Source organism: Pseudonaja textilis, chromosome 5 (assembly GCF_049901715.1).
Source record: "Pseudonaja textilis isolate UNSWEBS1 chromosome 5, rPseTex1.2, whole genome shotgun sequence".
Taxonomy (NCBI): Eukaryota; Metazoa; Chordata; class Lepidosauria; order Squamata; family Elapidae; genus Pseudonaja; species Pseudonaja textilis.
Genome location: NC_141994.1, coordinates 75,778,747 through 75,800,878, shown reverse-complemented (window position 1 = coordinate 75,800,878; position 22,132 = coordinate 75,778,747). Strand labels below are relative to the sequence as shown.

At 54.5% G+C, this 22,132-nt stretch overlaps 1 protein-coding gene across 1 annotated transcript in view; it reads right to left on the bottom strand.

Moving 5' to 3' along the window:
* The window catches only part of SHANK3 (SH3 and multiple ankyrin repeat domains 3), a 214,249-nt gene that overhangs the window by 70,638 nt on the left and 121,479 nt on the right, over positions 1–22,132 (bottom strand). Inside the window, exon 13 of the mRNA XM_087935444.1 lies at positions 20,469–20,582. Within this exon, the coding sequence (XP_087791570.1) occupies positions 20,469–20,582 (114 nt within the window). The remainder of the gene's footprint in view (positions 1–20,468; positions 20,583–22,132) is intronic.

Below are 22,132 nucleotides of genomic sequence, written 5' to 3'. Positions count from 1 at the left end.
TAGAAGATAGATAGATAATAGATAGATAGATGATAGATATATAATAGAAGATAGATAGATAGATAGATAGATGATAGATATATAATAGAAGATAGATAGATAGATAGATAATAGAAGATAGATAGATAATAGATAAATAAAAGATAGATAGATAGATAATAGATAGATAATAGAAGATAGATAGATAGATAATAGAAGATAGATGGATGGATGATATAGATTGATGATGATAGTTGATATGGATGATAATAGATAGAAGATGGAGAAATTATATAGATATTAAATAGATGATATCGATAGATGGATGGATGGATAATAAGTATAGATGGATGATAGATGATATATAGAGAGATGATATAGATGATTGACAGGTAGATGAATGGATGTCTATGGGGACCCTGTCCGGATGGCCAGATGTGGCTGCTGCAATTGCTCCCCAGACCCCATTCTTCCCCCAGAAACAACCAGCCCAGTGTGGAGCTGCAGTGCCTCCTCATGGCCAGCAGAGGGGGCACTTTCCCCACGGCAGAGCGGCAGCTGAGCCCAGGCGGACGCTGTGCTGGGAGCCGGCGGCAGCAGCAGAGGCAGCGGGCAGCTGTGGGGCTGCAGGACCCCGAGCGGCAACTTGCCCGTCCTGCTTGGAAGCACTGAGTCACAGCCCCCCCGTCCTGCCCCCCACCTCCCAAAGTCTTCCTCCCCTGGGTCCCTCCGCAGCCTTTGCGTGGCAACCTCCCGCTGCAGAGAATCCGCCACACCCGGCAGCCGGAGGCTCATCCGAGGGATCGGGGAGACTTTGGAGAGGAGCCTGGGCAACGATTCCCCTCCAGGCACCCTGATAAAAACCGACCCACCGCGCAGAGCTTTTCCTGCCAGCTTTTCGGACAGGCCTACGGACCCCTCAGCCCTTCCTTGGACACCGATCACCAGTTCCGGGTCTCCCTTACTCTCTCCCGCCAGGAAGCCCTGAAAGTCCACAGGCATTGCATCGATTGGGGGCGGGGGGGGTAGAAATTCAGACCCACAAGGATTCTGAGCAAGGCTCTCCTGGACTAGAAGACCTCTAAGGTCCCTTCCAACTCTGTTATTCTATGCTCTAAGGTGGGGAACCGCCCAAAGGAAGGCCTCAGGGTCATGACCCCAGCAAGCCCAGGGCAACCCCGGTGCAGCTGCGAGGTGGTGAATAGCACGAGCACTTAGACTTAGGTACCACTTCCGTGCTTTACAGCCCTGAGGGGTTTGCAGACTCAGCCTTTTGTTCCCCCCCCCAACCATCTGGGTCCTCATTTGACCCACCTTGGAAGGAAGGGAGGCTGAGTCAGCCTTGAGCAGGTCAGGATCAAACTGCTGGCAGTGGGCAGAATTAGTCTGCAATCCTGCATTCTAACCACTGTGCCACCACAGCCTGCCCTTCCTTCCTTCCTTCCTTCCCTTTCCTTCTTTTCTTCCTTCTTCTCTCCCTTACTTCCTTCCTTCCTTTCCTTCCTTTCTTCCTTCTTCTCCCTTCCTTCTTTCCTTCCTTCCCTTCCCTTCCTTTCTTCCTTCCTCTCTCCCTTCCTTCCTTCCTTCCTTCCTTCCTTCCCTTCCTTCCTTTCTTCCTCCCTCCCTCCCTCCCTTCCTTCCTTCTTTCCTTTCCTTTCCTTCCTTCCTTCCCCTCTCCCTTCCTTCCTTCCTTCCTTCCTTCCTTCCCTTTCCTTCATTTCTTCCTTCCTCTCTCCCTCCTCTCTCCCTACTTAGCCCAATAGTACTTAAACCTAGACGCCGCTTCATGGTGTTTCCCGGCCCTCTCTAAGCGCTTTACAGACTCAGCCTCTTGCCCCCCCCAACCATCTGGGTCCTCATTTGACCCACCTTGGAAGGAAGGGAGGCTGAGTCAACCTTGAGCGGGTCAGGATCAAACTGCTAGCAGTGGGCAGAGTCAGCCTGCTGGCTAACCACTGTGCCTGAATGAGGAGTCGAGGGTGGCCGCCTGCCAGGCTGCGGCAGATCAGCTGGCTGGCTCCATGCCTGAACTCCTGGCAGGGCGGACAGACGGAGGGCCGAGGCTTGAGGTCCCAGAGCCCGCAGGGGAGCTGACCACGAGAGGGAGGCCATCTCCTTGGTCCTGTCTGGGCGGGGAGCCTGCTCCCATTCCCTGATACAGATGTTGCGTGGCGCGATGGCGGCAGTTGCTGGCAGGGATGACGAAACACCAGCTGGGCTAACAAATCTTACAGCGGGCGGAGAAAGGCCCCCGTTCTCCTCATTGTGGAGTCCTTGATGCTCTCCGAGCTCGGCTGCTGGCTGGCAGATGTTTCATTCTTTGACAAGCAAGCGAACCTCAGCCGAGGAAGCGAGGGAGGGAGGGAGGGAGGGGGGAGGGGGGGCGCTTGCCTTGGCAGATAATGAAGCCTCTGCACTGAGCAGAGCAGCCGAGCTCGGAGAAAGCGCCAAGGGCCCCGTCGTTCCAGCCCGAGCGACAGGGCTGCGCGTCTATTGTGCTCGCCTTACAAAACGCTCAACCCACACGAATGCGCCTGCAGCGCACGGATCTGTAAGCTTCAAGGAGCCTTTTGGGGCTGAAAGGACAGGCGGACAATCATCGCCGGCGCCTGCGGAGAGGAATCAAAGGAGGAACATGGATGGGCTGCTCAAAGGGAAACCGGCATCCGGTCCACACGGGCCTCACACAACGAACCAGGTGTTTAAAACACAGCCACCTGTGCCACGGGGGGGGTCCCAGCCAGTTGAGGAGGGGGAAAGGGGAGAAATTTGGGAGAGGCAGGTCTAGAGTCCAAGACACTAAAGGACGGGGAAGAGCCTTCCCTGCTCGGCACCACGGACAGTAAACGTGTCCAGAACTGGGCCAGACCAGGCAAGCCCCATGGGTCCCCCCCCCCATTGCTGGGGCCTCGAGGGAAAAGGAGGAACGGCAGCCCAAAGCACTGCAAGGAGGGCCCCCGATACGCGGAGGCCAGCGTGGCCAGTGGCTGCCTTGCACGGGGCCCGGCTGGAGGTGCCTAGGAAGGCGGCCAAGGTCATCTGGGCAGGGCAGGGACTGTGGAGGGCGGGGCGATGGGGGCTGTGCCCCATGGGGCCCGAGGCAGCACTCCTTGGTGGCAGTGCTGGGGGTGAAGGAGAGGCTGGGGGGGGGCGGTGGAAGCAGCCGCAGTGGGGGGGAGGAGAGGGACAAATTAGGGTCTCCCCCCGCCCCAGAGATGAGCGGGATGGGGAGGAGGAAGAGGTTCCGGGTAGCCACACCCGAGAACCTCTCAGGGCGGATCTAGCAGGCTAGAGGGTGGCCGCTTTAGTAGGGCAAGATCCTGTCCGCGGGGCGTAAGCAAAGAACGGCGTGGCCTCCATCGGATCTCCCTGTCTCGCCTCTGGGCCTGGGACCGAGACCGCTGGAGGCCCCCGGCTTCTGCTCCGGTTGCAGCTGCTGCCCAGAAGTGCCACCAAAAGGGCAGAATGGGGGAGGTGTGTGTGTGTGTGGGGGGGTCATAAGTGCAGTGCCAAGCCCCCACATTTTGACCAGACAACCAGGAGGTGCTGCAACGGTCATAACTTCGGGGACCAAGAGTAAGTCTCTTTATGCAGCAGTCACTGAACCAGTGATCGTAATTCAAGGACCGGCTCCCACGGCCTCTTTCTCTGTCTGCCTCCCCCGAGAGCCTCGTGGCAGGTTTGGAGCCCCGGAAAGGCCCGAATGGGGGCCCCAGAACAGAAAGGCCTCCCCCGAACGCCTGGGAGGACCCGGCTGTTCTGGAGCCCGTTGGGTCGGGTGCAGACATCAACCCACAGCCTGCGGTTCAAACAAACAGAGTGAGAAGGCACCTCGGAGATCTTCTAGTCCAACCCCACGTTCAAGCGGAAGACCCTCAACCATTCCAGATAAGTGGTTGTCCAGTCTCTTCTTGCAAACCTTCAGTCATGGAGCACCCACAATTTCTGGAGGGAAGCCATTCCCCCCCCCCCGATTGTTCTCATTTTTAGGGAATTTCTCCTCAATTCGAGGTTCCTCCTCTCCTTGATTAGTTTCCGTCCATCGTTTCTTGTCTTCCCTTCTGATGCTTTCGAAAACAGGCCGACCTCCTCTTCTATGGGCCAACCCCTCAATCGCTGGAAGACTGCCACCATTTTAACATTATTATGGGATTGATATACATGAACTATGTTTTATAGGTGGCCCAAGACGATTCCTCTTCACTCCACGTGGGCCAGCAAGCCCAAAGGATGGAGATCCGGGGTCTAGTAGTGGCTAAACCAGGAGACAGTGAGTTGTAGTCCTGCCTTAAGCATCGAAGCCAGCCGGGTGTGACTTTGGTCAAGTCACTCTCTTTCAGCCCGGCCTACCTCACAGGGAGGAAAATAGGAGGAGGAGGAGGAGGGAGTATTAGATATGTTCAGAATGCGGGATGCCAATTAATAAATTAAAATTACCTTTGGTGCTACTGAATGGAGCAAGCTTATCATCTGCTATGAGCCACAGCTAACAATGCTAGCAAAACTGTACCGGATATGAACAGCGCATAAACTAACATTTCTTTGAGTTGAGTTGATCTGATTATGCGCCTTCGAGTCATGGTTGACTCTTAGTGACCTTAGAGGAGGAGGTCAAGCTATTTTCCAAGGCCAGACGAGGAATGATGGATGGAAACTGATCAAGGAGAGATTCAACCTGGAAATAAGGAGGAATTTTCTGACAGTGAGAACAACCAACCGATGGAACAGAAGCTGCCTTCGGAAGTTGTGGGAGCTTCATCACTTCAGACCATCAAGAAGCGATTGGACTGCCATTTGTCAGAAATGGTGTAGGGTCTCCCGCTTGGGTGGCGGGGGGGTTGGACTAGATGACCTATAAGGTCCCTTCCAACTCTGATTATCTGTTAAATCAGTTGGAATAGAGCCGGAAGGCACCTTGGAGGTCTTCTAGTCCAGCCCGCTGAATCATGGCAAGCTTTGCTTAGCTCCTCGGTGCTCCGCGTTCTGCCTCAGCCTCAAATGTCTTGGTGAGCTCCGGCTCAGCGCATCACCGCAGGCAACTCCCCCCAGAGAGGGTCCGGCCAGCCCCCAACCCAGCAGGGTCTCCGAGCTCCCCTTCCCAGCAAAGGGAGCCCCAGGCCAACGCCAGCTGTCCTGGGCCTCCAAATGCCCAGAGCTTTTTTCACTGGGTTTATGGCAGGGCTTTTTATGCTGGATTTATTGCCATTTTCACGGTTGCATATTGTGCTGTATTCTGCGCAGTTTTTAATTATCTTTCTAAATGTTTGTAATTGATTTGTGGACTTCCCAGGCATGGCAGTTAAGGAGGACTTAGGAGAACAGCCAGCCAGCCGGCCACGCACCCAGAGATCGCCCAGTAATTAAGTCAGCGGGAAGGAAGCCTGAAAGGAGGCAGAGTTGGGGGGCCGGGCAGCCTGGACCCCCACCCCCCAGGACGGAGGCACATGGCTCCTAGCGCCCACAGCGAAGAAGCCACGGAAGGGCCCCCCAGCTGCCTCCTCACACGGGCACCCACATTCCTTCGCCAGCACACAAATATTGCAGGGGTTTCCCCAGAGGATCCATTCCGCTCCCCTGGGGGAGGTTTTTCTAACCATCTCTTAGGGAGGCCACAGATCCGAGGTTCTTGGAGCCAGGAGAAGCCCCCACCGACCAGCAGCTCCTTCGATGGTGGGACCAAGAGATGAAGAAACCTCCACCCAGGCGCGAGAAGACCCCTCTTGCTCAACTCTTCCACCAGGTCCTGCTGCTGGTGGACGAAGCGAGGAGCTGAGACCTCAACCCATCTTGAAGATGTGGAACCCAAACGGTGTGTGTGTGTGTGGGGGGGAATGGAATTAATATTTGGGGTGCAAGGAACCTTCACCTCTTGCTACCCCTCCCTTCCCAGATGGTCCCTGTTTGGAAACCCTCTGGTGGGTCTCATTCCAGACCAGAGAAAAGGACATTGTTTTGTGATGGGACCAGGATTGATGGCCTGTCCACAGCCAGGAGGCTCATTCTTCTCCTGGCTTCTAAATTTAGCCGCTCTGAGATGGCCCTTAATGGAGCTGTCAAGCAGGTAGCAGGCATCGGGGCTGATGGATGGGAGGACGTAGGAGGGAGGAGGAGGAGGAGGAGGAGGAGGAAGAGTCCCCCTGGAGAGAAAGGGGTGGGTGAGGGGGCTCAGGGTGCGCAAAAGGGAGGAAGGTGCTGCCCCAGCAAACAAACCAGGATTGGTACCAGCCCCAGACCAAGATCAATTCCAACGACAGATTTACAGAATGGGGAGAGTCAACAAAAGGAAAAAGGGGCCACCTGGAAGCATCCGTTAAGACCCGGCTTCCCAGCTTCCTTCTTAGGAAGGCTGTGTACTCCCCCGCCCCCCAGGTGGCTAACCCTGGTTAAATGCCTCATTTCTCAAGCGCTGCCTTGTCACCCGCAACGGGGCAGGCAGCCTGCCAAGAGTGGCCCTGGCTTGGTCACTGGACACCGTCAACCCAAAAGGAGCCGGTTCCTCTGGGGCTCAGCCTTCCCATCCGCCCCAAGGCTGCTCTTTGGCTTGCTTCCCTCTGATTATTCCCCCAAACCCCCCAGGCCTATCCGGTCAGCTAACACCCCCCCACCCCCTATTCAGAGCAGCCAACGGCAGAATCACGGAAGGTCCTTCAGCGTCCAGCCCTGTGGAGGACCTGGTCAGGACAAAGCTCCCCAGGAGGGCCGGGTCTGCAGGCAGAGGACAGGGAGGCCCCAAGCTGCCCTGGAAGGCGCAGGAGGAGGGGGGTCTGTTCTCCAGCCCCGCTGAGGAAGGCCTGGGAAAGGGGGTCTCCTACGGAGCTCAGGGCTGGCTTCAGTTCCAAGCAGCCGGGAGGCCTAAATCCACTGAGGATGCACAAGTCCACCCCAACCTCCTCAGAGGGAAAGATTCCCCTCCTGGCACATCCGTGCTAGTCGTTTCTGGCTCTAGGGGGCGCTGTTCATCGCCATGACAAAGCCCAAGAGCCAGCGCTGTCCGAAGACGTCTCCGTGGTCCTGTGACCGGCATGACTCAATGCCTTCGGAGGCCCACGGAGGAACGCTGTTCCCTTCCCACCAAAGGGGTCCCTATTTTTCTACTTGCATTTTTTACATGCTTTCGAGCTGCTAGGTTGGCAGAAACTGGGACAAGGAACGGGAGCTCACTCCGTGACGCAGCGCCGGGGATTCAAACCGCCGACCTCTCTGATCGACAAGCTCAGTGTCTTAGCCATTGAGCCACTGCGTTGTCTATCTCATCTATCTCATTTGTCTGTCTATCTTATCTTTTTATCTCTATCCATATCTATATCTATCATTTGTCTATGTCTATCTCATCTGTCTGTCTGCCTGCCTGTTTGTCTATCTATCTTGTTTCTCTATCCATCCATCCATCCATCCATCCATCCATCCATCCATCCATCCATCCATCCATCCTCCATATCTATCATCTGTCTATATCATTTCTCTCTCTCTCACCTACCTACCTACCTACCTACCTACCTTCTCCCTCTCTATGACCACTGAGTAGCCCCAACTGCTGAATTTGGTAGCAACCAACGTTTCCAGAGGCAGCCCAGAGACCCTGCCGTGATCCTCCAGTTGCATCCAGTCCTGGCACTGGTCCCCAAAGCTCCAAATTGGTGGGCTGCTGGCTCCTGGAGGTTCAGGGGTGAGGAGCGTGAAGGGGAGTGGACCTCACATGCCCCCTCCCCAGAACCTTCCTCCCAAAAGGGCAAGGGCCCCTCCCTCAGCGAAAGGGCCGCCTCCAGACCAAGCCGGGGCAGGCCGAAAGCTCAGGGCTGGGGGTGGGGGATCTCTGCTTGGGGGGGGGGGTGTTACCTCACCCCAACCCATTTCTCAGACGTGGCTGCGATGCGGCTGATGCACCGTTTTCATTAATACAAACAAAGCAAAAACGAACCGAACCCAAGATGCCGCAGCTTAAAAGGGAGAGAGGAAGCAACCAGGACTCTTCACTTGCTACGCCAGCCAAAACTCTCGCTCCTCTTGACGCTGAGCCACCCAATAAATGAAACGTTTCTGCTCATTTTTTTTTTCAGTTGCCAAGAATCCTGTTTTGCAAGGGGGGGTAAAAAATCTGGGGTGCCCTTAAATCAGACGCTATAAAAAACCCCAGTTTATTTTTAAAAGCACCTGTTCGTTGCTAATCAAGCCCCGGATAAACGTGAGTGGCGAATAAGTCAGGAAATAAACAGGCCCCGGATCCCGAGGCCGAATGCAGCCGCCACAAGGATTCAGCAGCCAGGCCGGTGGCCGCTGTTCCCCTCGAGAGATTGGGGTGAAGAAGGGGGCCTCGGGGACAAGCCCCCCCAGTCAACGGGGCAGGAAGGGGGCTGCTTGGACCTGCAGGAGGCAAGTCCCATTGCAACAGGGTAGATGTGCCTGCCTAGAGGGGGACCTTAACAGAATGACCGAGCCGCAGAGTTGGAAGGCACTTTAGAGGCCGTCCAGTCCACCCCCCTGCTCAAGCAGGAGCCTCTACACCATTTCAGACAAACGGCTGTCCAGTTTCTTCTTCAGTGATGGAGCCCCCACAACTTCTGGAGGGGGGGGGGCTTCCACTGGCTCACTGTCCTCCCAGTCCGGAGGTTCCTCTTGAGTCCCAGGGCCGCTTCCCTCCTTGATTCGTTTCCACCCGTTGCTTCTTGTCCTGCCTTCGGGGGCTTCGGAGAAGAAGTGGCCCCCTCCCCCTTCAGCCCCCCGGAGCCTGGCCAGGGAGGCTGCTGCCCCGATGGCTCTCCTTCCCACCAGGAAGAACCGCCTTGGCCATCTAGTCCTGCAGGGGTGAGAACAAGCGGAGCCCCTTTTGCCTCCAGAGGTTGTGGGGGCTCCGTCAGTGGAGCCGTTGGTCTGGAATGGATCCCCTGCTTGAGAAGGGGGTTGGACTAGAGGACCTCCGGGTCCCTTTCAACTCTGTGATTCTACGCTCTTCTAAGAACAATGGGGGGCTGCCGGGTGGAGATGGCGTTGCTCTGTACCTGCAGGACGATGTTTGGCCAAGCCACCTGCCGACACGGGGCCTGCGCCACTTTAAATCACCAATTAGCCGCCCCCTGCCCAGCCCTGCCGAGGCTCATTGCATTCAGCCTCTGTTTCCCCCCACGCACCGCTTCCCCTCCCCCAGAACAGGCCGGGTAATGACCTTCTTCTCACAACGGGCAAAACGTATTAAAAGCGCTTAATGGAAGCAATTAGGAAGACAAATAGTGGGAGCTCCTCTGCTCAAAACCAACCGGGGGGGCCCCCCCACCCCCCAGCTCTGCAAAACCTCCCTTCCCCTGGATGGAAGTCGACAGGGGAGAAGTCCAGAGGCTGCGCTCTCGGGTGGGGCCGTGGGGGAGCCAGGCTGGGGAGGGGGGCACCCACGATGATGAAGGTACAGAGGGTGCGGCGGGAAAAGCTCCTGGGGCTGGAGCGGGGAGGACCTCGCTTGCAATGGGGGCCTCTGGAGATGACTTCCTGGGCAGGGGTCACAGCCTCTGCTGGGCTGGGTCTCTGCTCAGATCTCTATGGGCAGCCCCTTCCCCAAGGTTGCCCCCCCCTCCACGGACATTGGGGGCTGCTTATTGGATTTCTCTGCCTGGAAGGAAAACGGCCGAGAATAACCTTGTATTGCAAAAGTAAATTTTTGGGATAGAATTTAATTGGCCTCTAATGGAAAACACCCCTGACTCATCGTGTGGGTTTATAGCACCTCCTAAATCTTAACTTCTTCTGCATTTAGAATTCATCCCTTCAACCTCAGAAGGCGTTCAGAGTCCTAATGCTGCCACTGTAGTTTACCAATCTAGGTTGTGCTTTAGGAGAAAGTACTTAGAGGAAACTGTTGAAAAATGACGTTTAGCCTATTTTGAGTGAGCCAGGTGACCCAAGTCTTAACTTTAGGGGAAAGGCAAAGGTTTCCCTCCTGGCACATACGTGCTAGTCCCGGGATGGGGAACCTATGGCCCGCAGAGCCTTTTGTGCCGGCATGCGAGCTGCAGGCAAACTGCGCATGTGCGTGCCTCACAGCTGATTTTGGGCCGGTTTGAGGCCTTTTTGGAGCCCCAAAGGCTGGAGGAAGGCTTCCTCAAGCTTCTACAAGCTTGGGAGGCCGAAAACTAGCCCGTTTCGTCACTTCTGGTAAAAACAGGAAGTAATGAAACGGGGCTAGATTTCGGCCTACCAAGCTTGTAGAAGCCTGCAGAAGCCTTCCTCGAGCCTTTGGGAGGCCCCCAAAAGGCCTCAAACCGGCCCAAAAATCAGCTGTGAGGCACAGTGCAGGTAAGGGGGCGTCGGGGGTGGAATTGCGCATGCATGTGTAGGGGGCACAGGGGGGGCGCGTGTATTGCCTTCTGGGTACTGGCACGTGAGCACAAGCGTGCAAGCACGTGCACAATTTTTGGCACAGGATCCCCAGAAGGTTAGTCACCACTGTGCTAGTCATTTCCGGCTCTAGGGGGCGCTGCTCATCTCCGTTGCAAAGCCCAAGAAGAGCCAGCGCTGTCCCAAGACGTCTCCGTGGTCCTGTGGCCGGCATGACTCAACATGGATAAGACGCGCAGAGTGCTGCGGTTCCCTTCCCACCAAAGGGGTCCCTATTCTTCTACTTGCATTTTTTTCACGCTTTCGAACTGCTCAGTTGGCAGAAGCTGCCGGGACAAGTGACGGGAGCTCACTCCATGACGTGGTGCTAGGGATTCGAACCACCAAACCGCCAACCTTCTGAGAGACAAGCTCAACATCTCAGCCCCTGAGCCACCGTGTCTTGACTTTACAAGCACCCAAAAACATATATTATCCAACACGCGTGAACCCCTGTGACCTTTCTGATCTCATTTGGCGTTTGAATGAAGCCTCTTCCCGGGAGGCTTTTTGGCAACCACGCAAAAGCATTTTGCTGTATTCCAGCATGTTATTTAATTTCCCAGTCTAGCCGAGGATCCCCTAAGCACGCTGGATCCTGCTGAACTCTTCAAGGTGATCCAGGATTGGCTGAAAGTCGCCCTGGGCTGCAGCAAGGGAGGAGAGCAAGCCAGCAGGAGCGGTTGAGGAGGCCCACCTACCCTCAAAGCCCCTGAAGGCAGCAGGACAAGAAGTAACCGATGGGAACTCATCCAGGAGAGAAGCCGCCTGGAATTCAGGAGAAACTGCCCAACAGGGAGGACAATGAGCCAGTGGAACAGCTTGACACCAGACATTGTAGGTGCTTCATCACTGGGAGTTTTAAAGAAGCGACTGGACAGCCATTGGTCTGGAGTGGTCTAGGGTCTCCTGCTTGAGCAGGGGGCTGGACTAGAGGACCTCCAAGGTCCCTTCCAACTCTGTCATTCAGTTATTCTAACACCACAAGGCAACTTTGCTTTCTGTCTGCTCCCTCCGTCTGCAGGGCACAGCCAGAAGGCAATGGGGGGGGGGGGGGGGCGGGCATGACTGCAATCGAACCTCTCCGTCTTTTTTATGGTGTGGTGCATAACACAGCTAACACCTACTACCTCACTGTGGAGGCAGCCATCCTGACTACTTGGCCATATCCTGGAGACTTCAGATTTACACAGGGCCATCTGTCGCCCACCAGATTCACACAGAAGTCAATCTGTGACCTCTGTTTTAAAGTCCTCACCATTTTTAAAGTTTCTCTCTCCCCCAATCTCCCTTTTTTGGGGGTGAGCATGCCAGCTTCCACGTCGTCTGGTCTTTGGTCCTAAGAATAAAACTGGAATTTGTCTCCCTACACTTGGGACTTCTGTAGAAGGAAGGGGAGGCTTCATTCTGCTCAGCGGTGGTGTTGTGGTTCACCGGCAGCAGGTGTGCACAGCTGAGGTCTCGGAGAGCGAGGACTCAGATGAGGGGCCTGCCTGTGATTCAGGGATGGGGCCAGGACCATCAGGGAGTGGAGTGCGGCCTTCGGAGCTTGTGGAGGCTGGCAGCAGTGAGGAAGAGGCCCCTGAGGAGCCTGTGCCCAAGTGCACAGAGCTGCTCAAAGGAAAGAGCAGCTGCAGCAGCACGGGTGACTCGGGAGTAAGGCTGCAAGGTGATGGCCCCTGCCTCAAGAGATAAAAGCCAGTGGAGAAACCGGAGTTCTTTGCAGGAAGCAAAGAAGTTTTTGCCCTCAAGCCTTGTGGACGTTCAGACTATCTTGGTTGGTGTTTGGAGACTATTTGTGTTTGGAATATTTCTTGGCCACTTTAACTAGTGTTCTTGGCAGCCTTCCACCACCTTGGCAAGGCTCGTTCTTATCAGAGACAATTAGTTTGAAGCAGCCTTTTAACCGGGAAGGAACGGAATTCATAAAGAATCATTAAAAGGTTTTGCTGTTACCTCCGTTTCGTGTTGGTTTCCTTGGAACCAGGTTTGGGTCAGAACAGGTGGTAGGCTACTGGTTCGGCCCGGTTTGACTGAATGGGTAGCAAAAAAAGAAAAGAAAAGAAAAAGAAAGAAAGCCTCCCACAACCAGCTGAGAGGAGAAAGAAAAGTGCAGGATCGGCCCCCTCACCGACCCCTGCGCTTTTCTCCTCTTCCTCCTCTCAGGTGAGGGGCGCGGCAGGTGTCAGCCGGCGTTAGGCAAAGCCCGCCCAGCAAGCCACGCCCACCAAACCGGGGGTAAAACCATTGGAATCCGACCGCGGATCCTGCCCCACCTAAAACCCCGGAGTCTGGTGAGAAGAGCCCCATGGAGTCTTCTGCAAAACGTGTCCCTTTACTCTGTGAAGGGGCGTCTGGCCTGCACAAGAGTACCAAAGATTCCTTGTCCCATAAGCCACAGATGTTCTGGGCCGGGTGGACTGCAACTCCCAGAACTCTCCAGCCGGCTACGCTGGGGGGTTGAAGTCCGCCAGCCTTAAAGTTGGCCAGTTTGGGGAGCTCCGGTGTGGGCGGGGAGAGTGGTTGGCTCCGCCAGAACCTCCCACGCGAGGAGGCCTTCTTTCCAAATGCACTTCTGATTGCCGCCGGAAGCTTTGAAAATGCGGATAATCAGGGAGGCTTTGGAGTAATTAGTCAATGACTGACACCCCCCGTTTCCCATGACGCCTTCAACGATTATATATGTTCCTACTTTTGAGAGAAAGGGAGAGGTGGCAGCAGCCACCGTAATTGAGTGGGCCAAAGGCAGGACTGGTGAGGGCACCGGCAGCCTTGCCAGCTCATCAGTGGAATTGTCCTCATCCTTTCAGCCTTCGCTCTGGCAGAAGAGCTCTTCTCCCCTCGGCCCCCTCTCACCACGTCTGCACACACTTCAGAGGTCCATGCTCACCACAACATTGTGAATGCGCGCCAGGGAGCTGCTCTTGCGGTTTCTGGCGCTCTCACGCTGGCTGGCATGCATGTGCACAGCGGAACTCAGCAGAGCAACGGGCGACGGCTGGCGTGCCCGGAGAGATGGCTCTGCAGGTCACTTCCAGCACGCATGCCGTAGGTTCACCCTCATGGTGCTAAGTCTGTCATCAGGAACTGAGTTTAACATACTTGGGATAAACACGTATCTATCACCTGACAAAAAATAATAAATAAATAAAAATAAGAATAAAACAAGAAATAAATAAAAACAAACAAAAACAAGAAAGGGCAGTCACGATGGATCACCGAGTCTTTCTCTGTCACGGGCTTTGCGTGTCTCTGCATGTCTTAAGCTCCAATTCCATGGATCTGTTTTTCTAAAAGCCTACGCACGAGACTCTTCTAAGTGAGCTAGAAGTTAAATAAGCGCATTCAAAGTGGGTTGGGCGTAGTTCATTTGTAACTACGGAGGGATTCGAGGCTGACCCCTCTTTGGGGGGGTCAGCTCTGCCACTCTTTCTCTGACAGGCCTTGACAGACAGGAGGAATAGATGCAACTGAGACGATACATAGATAAAAGGAACCTGAGTCTGGGTGAGAACTGTAACCCAAGTAAGCATCTCAGAGAGCCGGCCTATTTCTCAGGAAAATAAAAAAGCAGCTTCAGATCTACAAGATGTTGCTAGAACCGTATAATAATAAGCCAGCAAGTTGTAAACCTCTGTTAACCACTCAGAGTCGGCTGTAAAGCACTGAAGCAGCATCGAAGGCCAAGAGCTACGGCTAGTACTAAGTGCATGAGTTTGGGCTTAGAGTCATGCTGGCCACGTGACCATGGAAAACGTCTTCAGACAACGCTGGCTCCCTCAACTAAGAAACATCCTCCCCGAGAGCAGGGGCGTCAAACTCAAGGGGAAAGGGGATCTGGAAACAGCAAAGGACCGGCCTGCGGTGCCTCTACCAGGGAAAACAGAGTCCCGGAGGGCCACGGGCAGCCCTCCCGAGCTCCGGTTCTGCTGGCAGAAGGCTGCAGGAGGCCCTCGCAGGCGAAAACGGAGCTTGGGAGCCACAGGTGCCCTTGACACGAGTGACGTTGAGCTGCTCTCCCCCCCCTGGCCAAACCGTCCGGCCCTCCCAAGGTCAAAAGCAAACCCTGAGGCGGCCCCTCAATGAAACTGAGTTTGACCGCCCTGCCCTAGAGTGAGACGCGATGGGAGAACTGGCCTCCTCTTGTTTCCATCACAGACACGTCCGAAGAGCCCCGTGATCCCCACTTCTCTGGACATGCCCAACTCGAATGGCCACAGAGTCCTGTCTTCCAAGGATGCTCCCAAGGGCAGCTGCGGTTTTTGCTTCCCCAATATTCCTCTCCGTGGATCGCACAGTATTGCCTATTATTTTTCTAGCGGTATTTGCCTAGCTTTCTCCCGCCATTTCCCCAGCCTTAGCAGACCTTCTGCCAAGGTACAGATATTTTGCTTGTTCTGAGGTTGTTGGGTTTTTTCTTTTTTGCCATTTACATAGAACCCGTAATTGTTCAATCCATTTTCTCTGTCAAATGCAGCCACTTTTATCTCTGTCACACTCATTTCGAAATCCATATTCCTCATTGCATAACCCAGCCAGCCTATCAGACCATCTGCAGGGCTCTCTGTCTCTCAGACAATAACGCCGCTTCAGGTGAACGCCAGTGCCCACGCTCGTCCCTCTGCCCAGCCTGGGCACCCTGAATGCCCCTGCAAACTTTCCTTTAAACATCTCCCACCCATAAAGCAATCAAGAAATCTGGCACCTCTTCCTTTCACTCCCTGTTCGATATTCTACTTATTTTCTTGCAAGCTTTCCCTGCGTCGTACTCTGCTCATCGCATTCAGCAATCAATGTTCAAATTGACACCCAATTTTCTGTAATCCAACTCTATTCATAGAATAGTAGAACGGAAGGGCTGGGGGGTGGGGTCATGAAGGTCATCTGCCCAATCCCCATCCAGGCAGGAAGCCACAACTCCAGCACCCGCCCACCCTGTCCTGAGACAACATTTTCCCTCACTGAATGGCTCTCAGTGTCTCTGATGCCCAATGAAAATCTTCTTTCTTGTAATGTCAACACTTGGTTTCATGTTGTCTCTTCTGAGCATTGATGCCCAACTCTCCCTGTACAATTGCTCTTCATTATTGTGTCTTCTTACAAGAGGGATCCCCAACTTGGCAACTTTAAGACTTGTGGACTTCAATTCCCAGAAGTCCATGAGTCTTAAAGTTGCCAAGTTTGGAGACCTCTTTCTTTGTTTTGACCCAAACCTTGGTCCAAGGAAACAAACACCAGACGGAGGTAACAGCAAAACCTTTTCATGATTCTTTACGAATTCCGTTCCTTCCCGGTTTAAAGGCTGTTTTAAACTAATTGTCTCTGATAACAAGAAGGTGGTGCAAGGCTGCCAAGAACACTAGATAAAGTTACTAAGAAATAGTTCAAACACAAAGAGTCTCCAAACACCAACCAAGATAGTCTGAACGTCCGCAAGGCTTGAGTGCAAAAACTTCTTTGCTTCCTGCACAGAACTCTGGCTTCTCAGCTGGCTTTTATCTCCTCAGGGAGGGGCCATCACTTTGCAGCCTTACTCCCGAGTTGCCTGTGCGGCTGCAGCTGCTCTTTCCTTCAAGCAGCCCTGTGGGCACACACACTTGGCACAGGCTCCTCGGGGTCCTCTTCATCGCTGCTGCCAGCCTCCACCATCTCCAAAGGCAGCACCGATGGTCCTGGCCCCATCCCTGCCTCCCACGCAAGTCCCTCACCTGAGTCCTCACTCTCCGAGACCTCAGCCGTCCACACCTGCTTCTGGCGAACCACAACAGTCTTAAGAGTCTTCTCTTCCCCAGGCTAAATGTGACCAGCGTCTCCAAATGTTCCTTATGCATTTTTCCTTTCCGGCTTCTAACAAAGGTCACATTCCACTTTGCTAAAGTCCATCCAAAATTGTGGTTTCCAGAATTTGCTGAACTATTCTAGGCGGGGCCTGACCAACGCACAATTCTTCTTCTTTTGATGCAGCCTAAGGTTGCATTTTCATTTGTGGGTCAAACTGTTGCCTGCTGGTCTGTTTGTGATCCACCAAGAGAGCCAACAGAATCAGCATCATTGTCCCCAGAAATCTGGGTCCTCCTTTGACCCACCTCAGAAGGACGGCCGGCCGAGTTGACCTTGAGTCAGTCAGGATCAAACTCCTGGCTGTCGGAAGAGTCAGCCTGCAAGGCTGCACCCTAACCACTGGGATCCTAATCTCTTCTGAATTTACTGCCGCTTAGTATATCCCCCCCTCAATCTTGTGTTTTGATTTTTCCAACCCACACGAACTACGTGGCGTCTGTCCAGGTTGAAGTTCATCCTGCTGGTCTCTCCCCAGGGTTTTGGCCTCTGAAGACCCACCTGGGCCATGTGGTTGTTCCTCTACAAGAGTCTCCTGCCTCCAATATTTGTGTGACACCTGCAGACTTTAATAACCCCGTTTCCCAATTCCTCATCAGGCGTGTGTTGCACAGCACAGGGCCTACCACGGAGACACGCGGCGTGTCGCGAGCGCGTCCTTCCCAGTGGATGCTGGGCCTTTTGCCACAAGCTCCTTGGCCATGAATGTCCAGCCAGCCCTGTGTCTCCTTTGCCTTCTGGGCGAGACCCTCTCGGGGCTCTTCACGGAAAGCTCTGCGAAAGTCCAGCCAAGCTGCCCTTCCGGTCATGCCTTATAAGGGTCACTATCACGAAGACTAGGGTTCGCCAGAGCGTCAGTCCACCTTAGCAACGTGGAGCGGACTTCCGCTCCCAGAATTCCCCTGCCAGCCACCTTCCCTCCTCGGGGGCAGCTAACAGACGTGTTGAGCCAGGACGGTCCCCGCGGGAGGAGGACGACGGCTGAAGGCGGAACCGCAGGGGGTCCCCGGCTGCGCTCAGCGAGTGCTAGCAAAACACGGGCACCACGTTCCCACCGTGGCAGGAAGAAGGCAGCTTGGAGACAGGAGCTGATGCAGCCGCTCCCCCTCTTCCCCCATGGCTTGATGGTGGCAGGAGGCAATGGAGGAGGAGGAGGAGGAGGAGGAGGAGGAGGAGGAATCCTGCCCACACGCACCCTGCCACACTGAGAACAACGATCCAGCAGGGCAGAGCTACAGGGGGTGCCAGAACATGCCGAAACTGTTTGTGCCCAGGAAAGAGGGGGCTCCTGGGAGGAAGGAAGGAGGCCTGGGGGCTGAAAGGAAAGGCAGGCCGGGTGCCAAAATGTGCCGTGAGTAGATGGGAGCTTCCACTGCTCGATGCTCCCTCAGCACCAACAGAGGGAGAACATTTGTAGCTCGGGGTTGATATGAGGGGGGTCCCTGGTGCTCTCTGAGCCTGGGGGTTTTCTTGCAGGTGTTTCGTGACCCAACTAGGGAACACGATCAGTGCTAGAAGGGAGGGAGTTTATGGAGGAGGAGGCGGAGGAGGAACAGGAAGGAGAGGAGAAGGGATGGAAGAGAAGGAGAAGGAGGGAAAGGAGCGGAGGAGGGGAAGGGAAAATGGCGGAAGGTCGAGGAGTGATGGAGGATAAAGAGAAAGAAAGAAAGAAAGAAAGAAAGAAAGAAAGAAAGAAAGGAAGGAAGGAAGGAAGGAAGGAAGGAAGGAAGGAGAAGGAGAAAGGGAAAGGGAGGAGGAGGACTGTGGGGTCCTTGGTGCTCTCTGATGGTGTTCTCGGTGGTTTTCTTGCAGTCGTTTCGTGACCCAACTAGGGAACATTATGGGTGCCGGAGGGGAGGGGGTTTGCAGGGAGGGGGAGAAGGAGGAGGGGGAGAACTGTGGGCTCCTTGGTGCTCTCTGAGCTTGGGTGTTTTCTTAGAGACATTTCATGACCCAAACTAGGTGACCTCAACGTCCTGCCCAGCTGTCCCCTTACACAAAACCAGAGCAGGTAGTGCAAGAGTAAGAACGGAGGGAGCTCCAGGTGGAGGCAGGGAAGTGGGGTCAAGTGGGGAAGTAGCCTTGAGTCCCTGCATAGTCACAAGAGGCCTAAGCCTGACTGTCACCCCCCCACCCAGTCCCATGGAACCTTCTCTGGTGGTTCACAAGGGAAGGCAAGCAGTCTGGGGAAGATTCCTGTAATACAGGCAGAAGGCAAGGAAGTTGCTGACTTGGCTCTTTCATGAGTGGACCGGGTCGCTTATGATGGGTCCGGTCACAGGACCCACCACAAGACCCTCCCCTGACGGGATTCCCTCCATCACAAGACCTACTGACCACATGAGGTCCTGGTCAGTGGAAGAACACGGACATCCCCTAAACTCCGCTGCAGATGTTGCCTGGCCTGGTAACGAAGCGTTAGCAAACCATCCCACAAGCTCGGAGAAGGAATCCCCACCTTCTTCCTCCACCTGAGCTACAGGTGTTCTGCCACCCCCACACCCCCAGCCTTCTTCACCCCCACACGACCAGCCACCTGCAGCAGCTTGGAAGCACCTCAAGCAGCCCCCTGGGGCAAAAACCGTTGATCATCCCAAGCTAAAAGGGAGGGGCTCTCTCACAAAGGTGTCCCAGGTTCAAGTCCTGTCAGACACGGATGCTCACCTGTGGGACTTCTCTTGACAGAGGAAAAACGGGATCCTAAGCTTCTGGAGAGAAATATGAATATACACCAAGGTGGGATCTAGGGGGCTGGTGGAAAGGAGAACGGCCCAGCTGGTAGGTTGACGGGCCACGAAGTGTGTGGGAAGCCCATCTTCCAAAGACTGGTGCTACCAGCCCTTCAAGGTAGGCCACGTCAGGAAACAGAACTCCAGGGTTACGAAGTATAACAAGAGAATCTCGACATCCTGATCCTGATCCAGACGGGGCAGCCTTGAGTTTGTTCCTCCACCGCTCCTGACTTTGTGGGCGCCTTCCTGACGATCGTGGTGTGGCCTTCTCCAAGGTCACCTCCTCTCCTCTAGGGCAGACTGTAAAGGTTGCTCTGCCTCCTGAATATCCTAAATTCCACCCCAAACGGTCCCCAAGGAGTCAGATTTCTCCTGCAGCCAGCCCAGGACCAAATGTCCACGGAATCTTTTCCCCGCCTCAGTTCAGCATCCCCAAAGAAAACCCTCCGACTCTCCAGGATTTACGGCGGTGCTCAAGACAACCGTTGCAAGGGACTCCCTGCATACAAAGCAGCTTTGCAGTCCATGAAAACACCGCCTCACCTCCACTGATACCCATCCAGAGCGTCACGCTTTGCCTTGGTTCTAGTGCCCCCAATGCTGGAACCTGCTTTTCTGGCCCCGTGGCTATCTCTTGGCCAACCCAGAACCCTACATGGGGTGGTTCCCCTCAAGTACAGGGCAATTCATGGTCTCCCGGTAGCAGCCGCCTTTGGAAGAGGCTTCCACCTTCCGAGAGAAAGTCTAGGTCACCTGAAAAAGTCACAACCGAGAGCCAGCTGGTCCTAAGAAACCGCCTGGAAGTGCACGAGGGATCCGCTTTCTCTTTGCCTCTCACATAGATGTAACAGATGCAACACACTCAGGACCCACAGAGCCGGGAGCCTGCACAACACCTGCTTCACCTTTCTAGCTTGCAACCCTGCAAGGTTGACCAGCTTGGGCACTGGCACCTCTTAGCCTTTTCCGGAGAGCAGAGGTTCCTTGATTCAGTAGACTCCCCCGGACCCCAAAAGACACCTTGCTTTCTTGTTTCTTTCAACGTACCAGAAACACCCCAATGGCACCAATCTTCCCCAGAGGTGTGTTGCTAAGGAACTGGGGAGAGCTACGGGGGAAGAGATTTAAGAGGGAAGATGTGGAGAAGATGTTGTCCATCAGGATGAGGAGCAATAACGTTTCCTCCGCTAAGGGCAGGGCCCCCCCAAACTTGACAACTTTAAGAAGTGTGGACTTCAACTCCCAGAATGTCCACAGTTCTTAAAGTTGCCAAGTTTGGAGACCTCTGGATAAGGGCATTAGATCAGTTGCTGAAGACCCATAAAGCAGCTGGTGCCATCATGAGGTCCAGTAGCTTGTAGACCATCTTATGAAAGCAGCCCTCTCACTGTCCTCCAAAGGCCCTTCTAGGCACGGCAGGACCACCAAACAGCCGAGCCCTCAGCTTGTCCTGCCTCGTGGCTCTATGGGGCTAAGGGAAGCCAACAGCCCCCAATGGGCACCTTGGTCCTGGCCGCCCCTCTTCGATCTCCCCTCCCCCCCCAGAAAGGGTCTTACCTAGTCGGGCATCGAACTGCCGCATCTGCACTTCCTCGACGCATTCTGCCGGGAACCAGCCTGTCCGTCCTTTCACGGTTCCTTCCCAGAAGCCCCCTTCTCCGATGCTGAGCACTGTGGGGAGGGGAGAATGGGGGGAGGAGAGTCAGATCCACTGATGTTAAGCATGAACACGGAGGGCTGAAGGAGGGCTGCCCCTCCCTCTTTGACACGATCCCACCATTCCAGGTGCCCACTGGAGACCCCCCCCATGGCCCTCTCGCTTCCCTTGTCCCGCCCACAGGCCTGCTGAGAGAACCGCTCGTCAAAACTTATGGATTTTCCTTCCTATGAACATCTGCATCCATTTTTGTTGGCAGTTTTGTAAACTAACGTCTCCTGCCAGTGCTTTGATATCACCCAGACCCCTAACTCGTGCCAAGTTATACGATGCTTCCTCTAACCAATTCCATTTCGCCCCCAAAAGGCACTTTCTGATTCAACTGCACCCCAAAATCCCAACAACTGATAAAAGACAGGGAGAATCGGTTTCCTGTTAGCCCATCACCGCAGGCGTGTGTGAATCAGGGTACGGGCATTGACCTCTGAAGGGAGCATGCTGCCCCATTGCGGCTCCAGCCTCTCGGCCTCTGGGTGAGTCTGCTTCCCAGCCCCACAAGGGCCTGGTCTGGTCTGGTGGGCTCCCACTCCCTCAACCAGTGGAGAAATGCTACCGGTTCGGCCTGGTTCAGCTGAACCGGTAGCAAAGTTTGTTACGGGTTTGGCCGAACTGGTAGTAAAAAAACGCACTGATGATCAGCTGAGAGGAGAAAGGAGGGAAAAGTGCAGGATCGGCCCTCCCACCCTCCCACCCAGCCCTGGGCTTTTCTGTTCTTTATCCTCTCAACTGATTGGTGCTGCAAAGCCTCAGCTGGTGTTTGGAAAGCTGTGCATGCGTGTGTGCATTAGGTGTGCGTACACGCAAAGTGTGCAATCATCGAACTGGCAGGGAAACGGGTAGAATCCCACCACACTTGAGATCAAGGCACCGTCCAGGTTCTGGCCAGGGCCAAGGGTGGACAGTGTGCAGAGGATTCTGGGGTTTTGCAAGGCTGCCTGGGGAATTCTGGGAGTTGAAGACTACAAGTCTTAAAATTGCCAAGGTTGGACAGCCCCGTTTAGAATCTTGGAAGCTTCAACCCTGGAAGACTCTACCACAAATCCTCCCCAGGGAGCGTTCAAAACATCCATAAATAGTAGAAACTTAAGATGATAAACACATCCAGGGCCTCCACCCCGTACTCCAAGGCCCGGATATCTCTCGACATCGGAATGCCAATAGGTATTTCCTCCGTTCCCAAACACCTTTGGGGCCAGGGTCTTTCATGAAATGGGACTGCCCTTTGGAGGGGCTCCCAGAAACCCCCCAGCTGGCATGCAAAGGACATGAAGCACCGGGGTAAATGCCAGTGCAATCCTGGGCTGCATTGACAGAGGGACAGAATCAAGATCACACGACATCTTAGTACTGTTTTATAATGCCTTAGTTACACCACACTTGGAATACTGCATCTCGTTTCGGTTGCCACGATAGAAAAAAAAAAAAGGCGTTGAAACTCCAGAAAGAGCAACAAAGATGATTAAGGAGCCGGAGGCGAAAACACACAAAGAAGGACTGCAGGAAT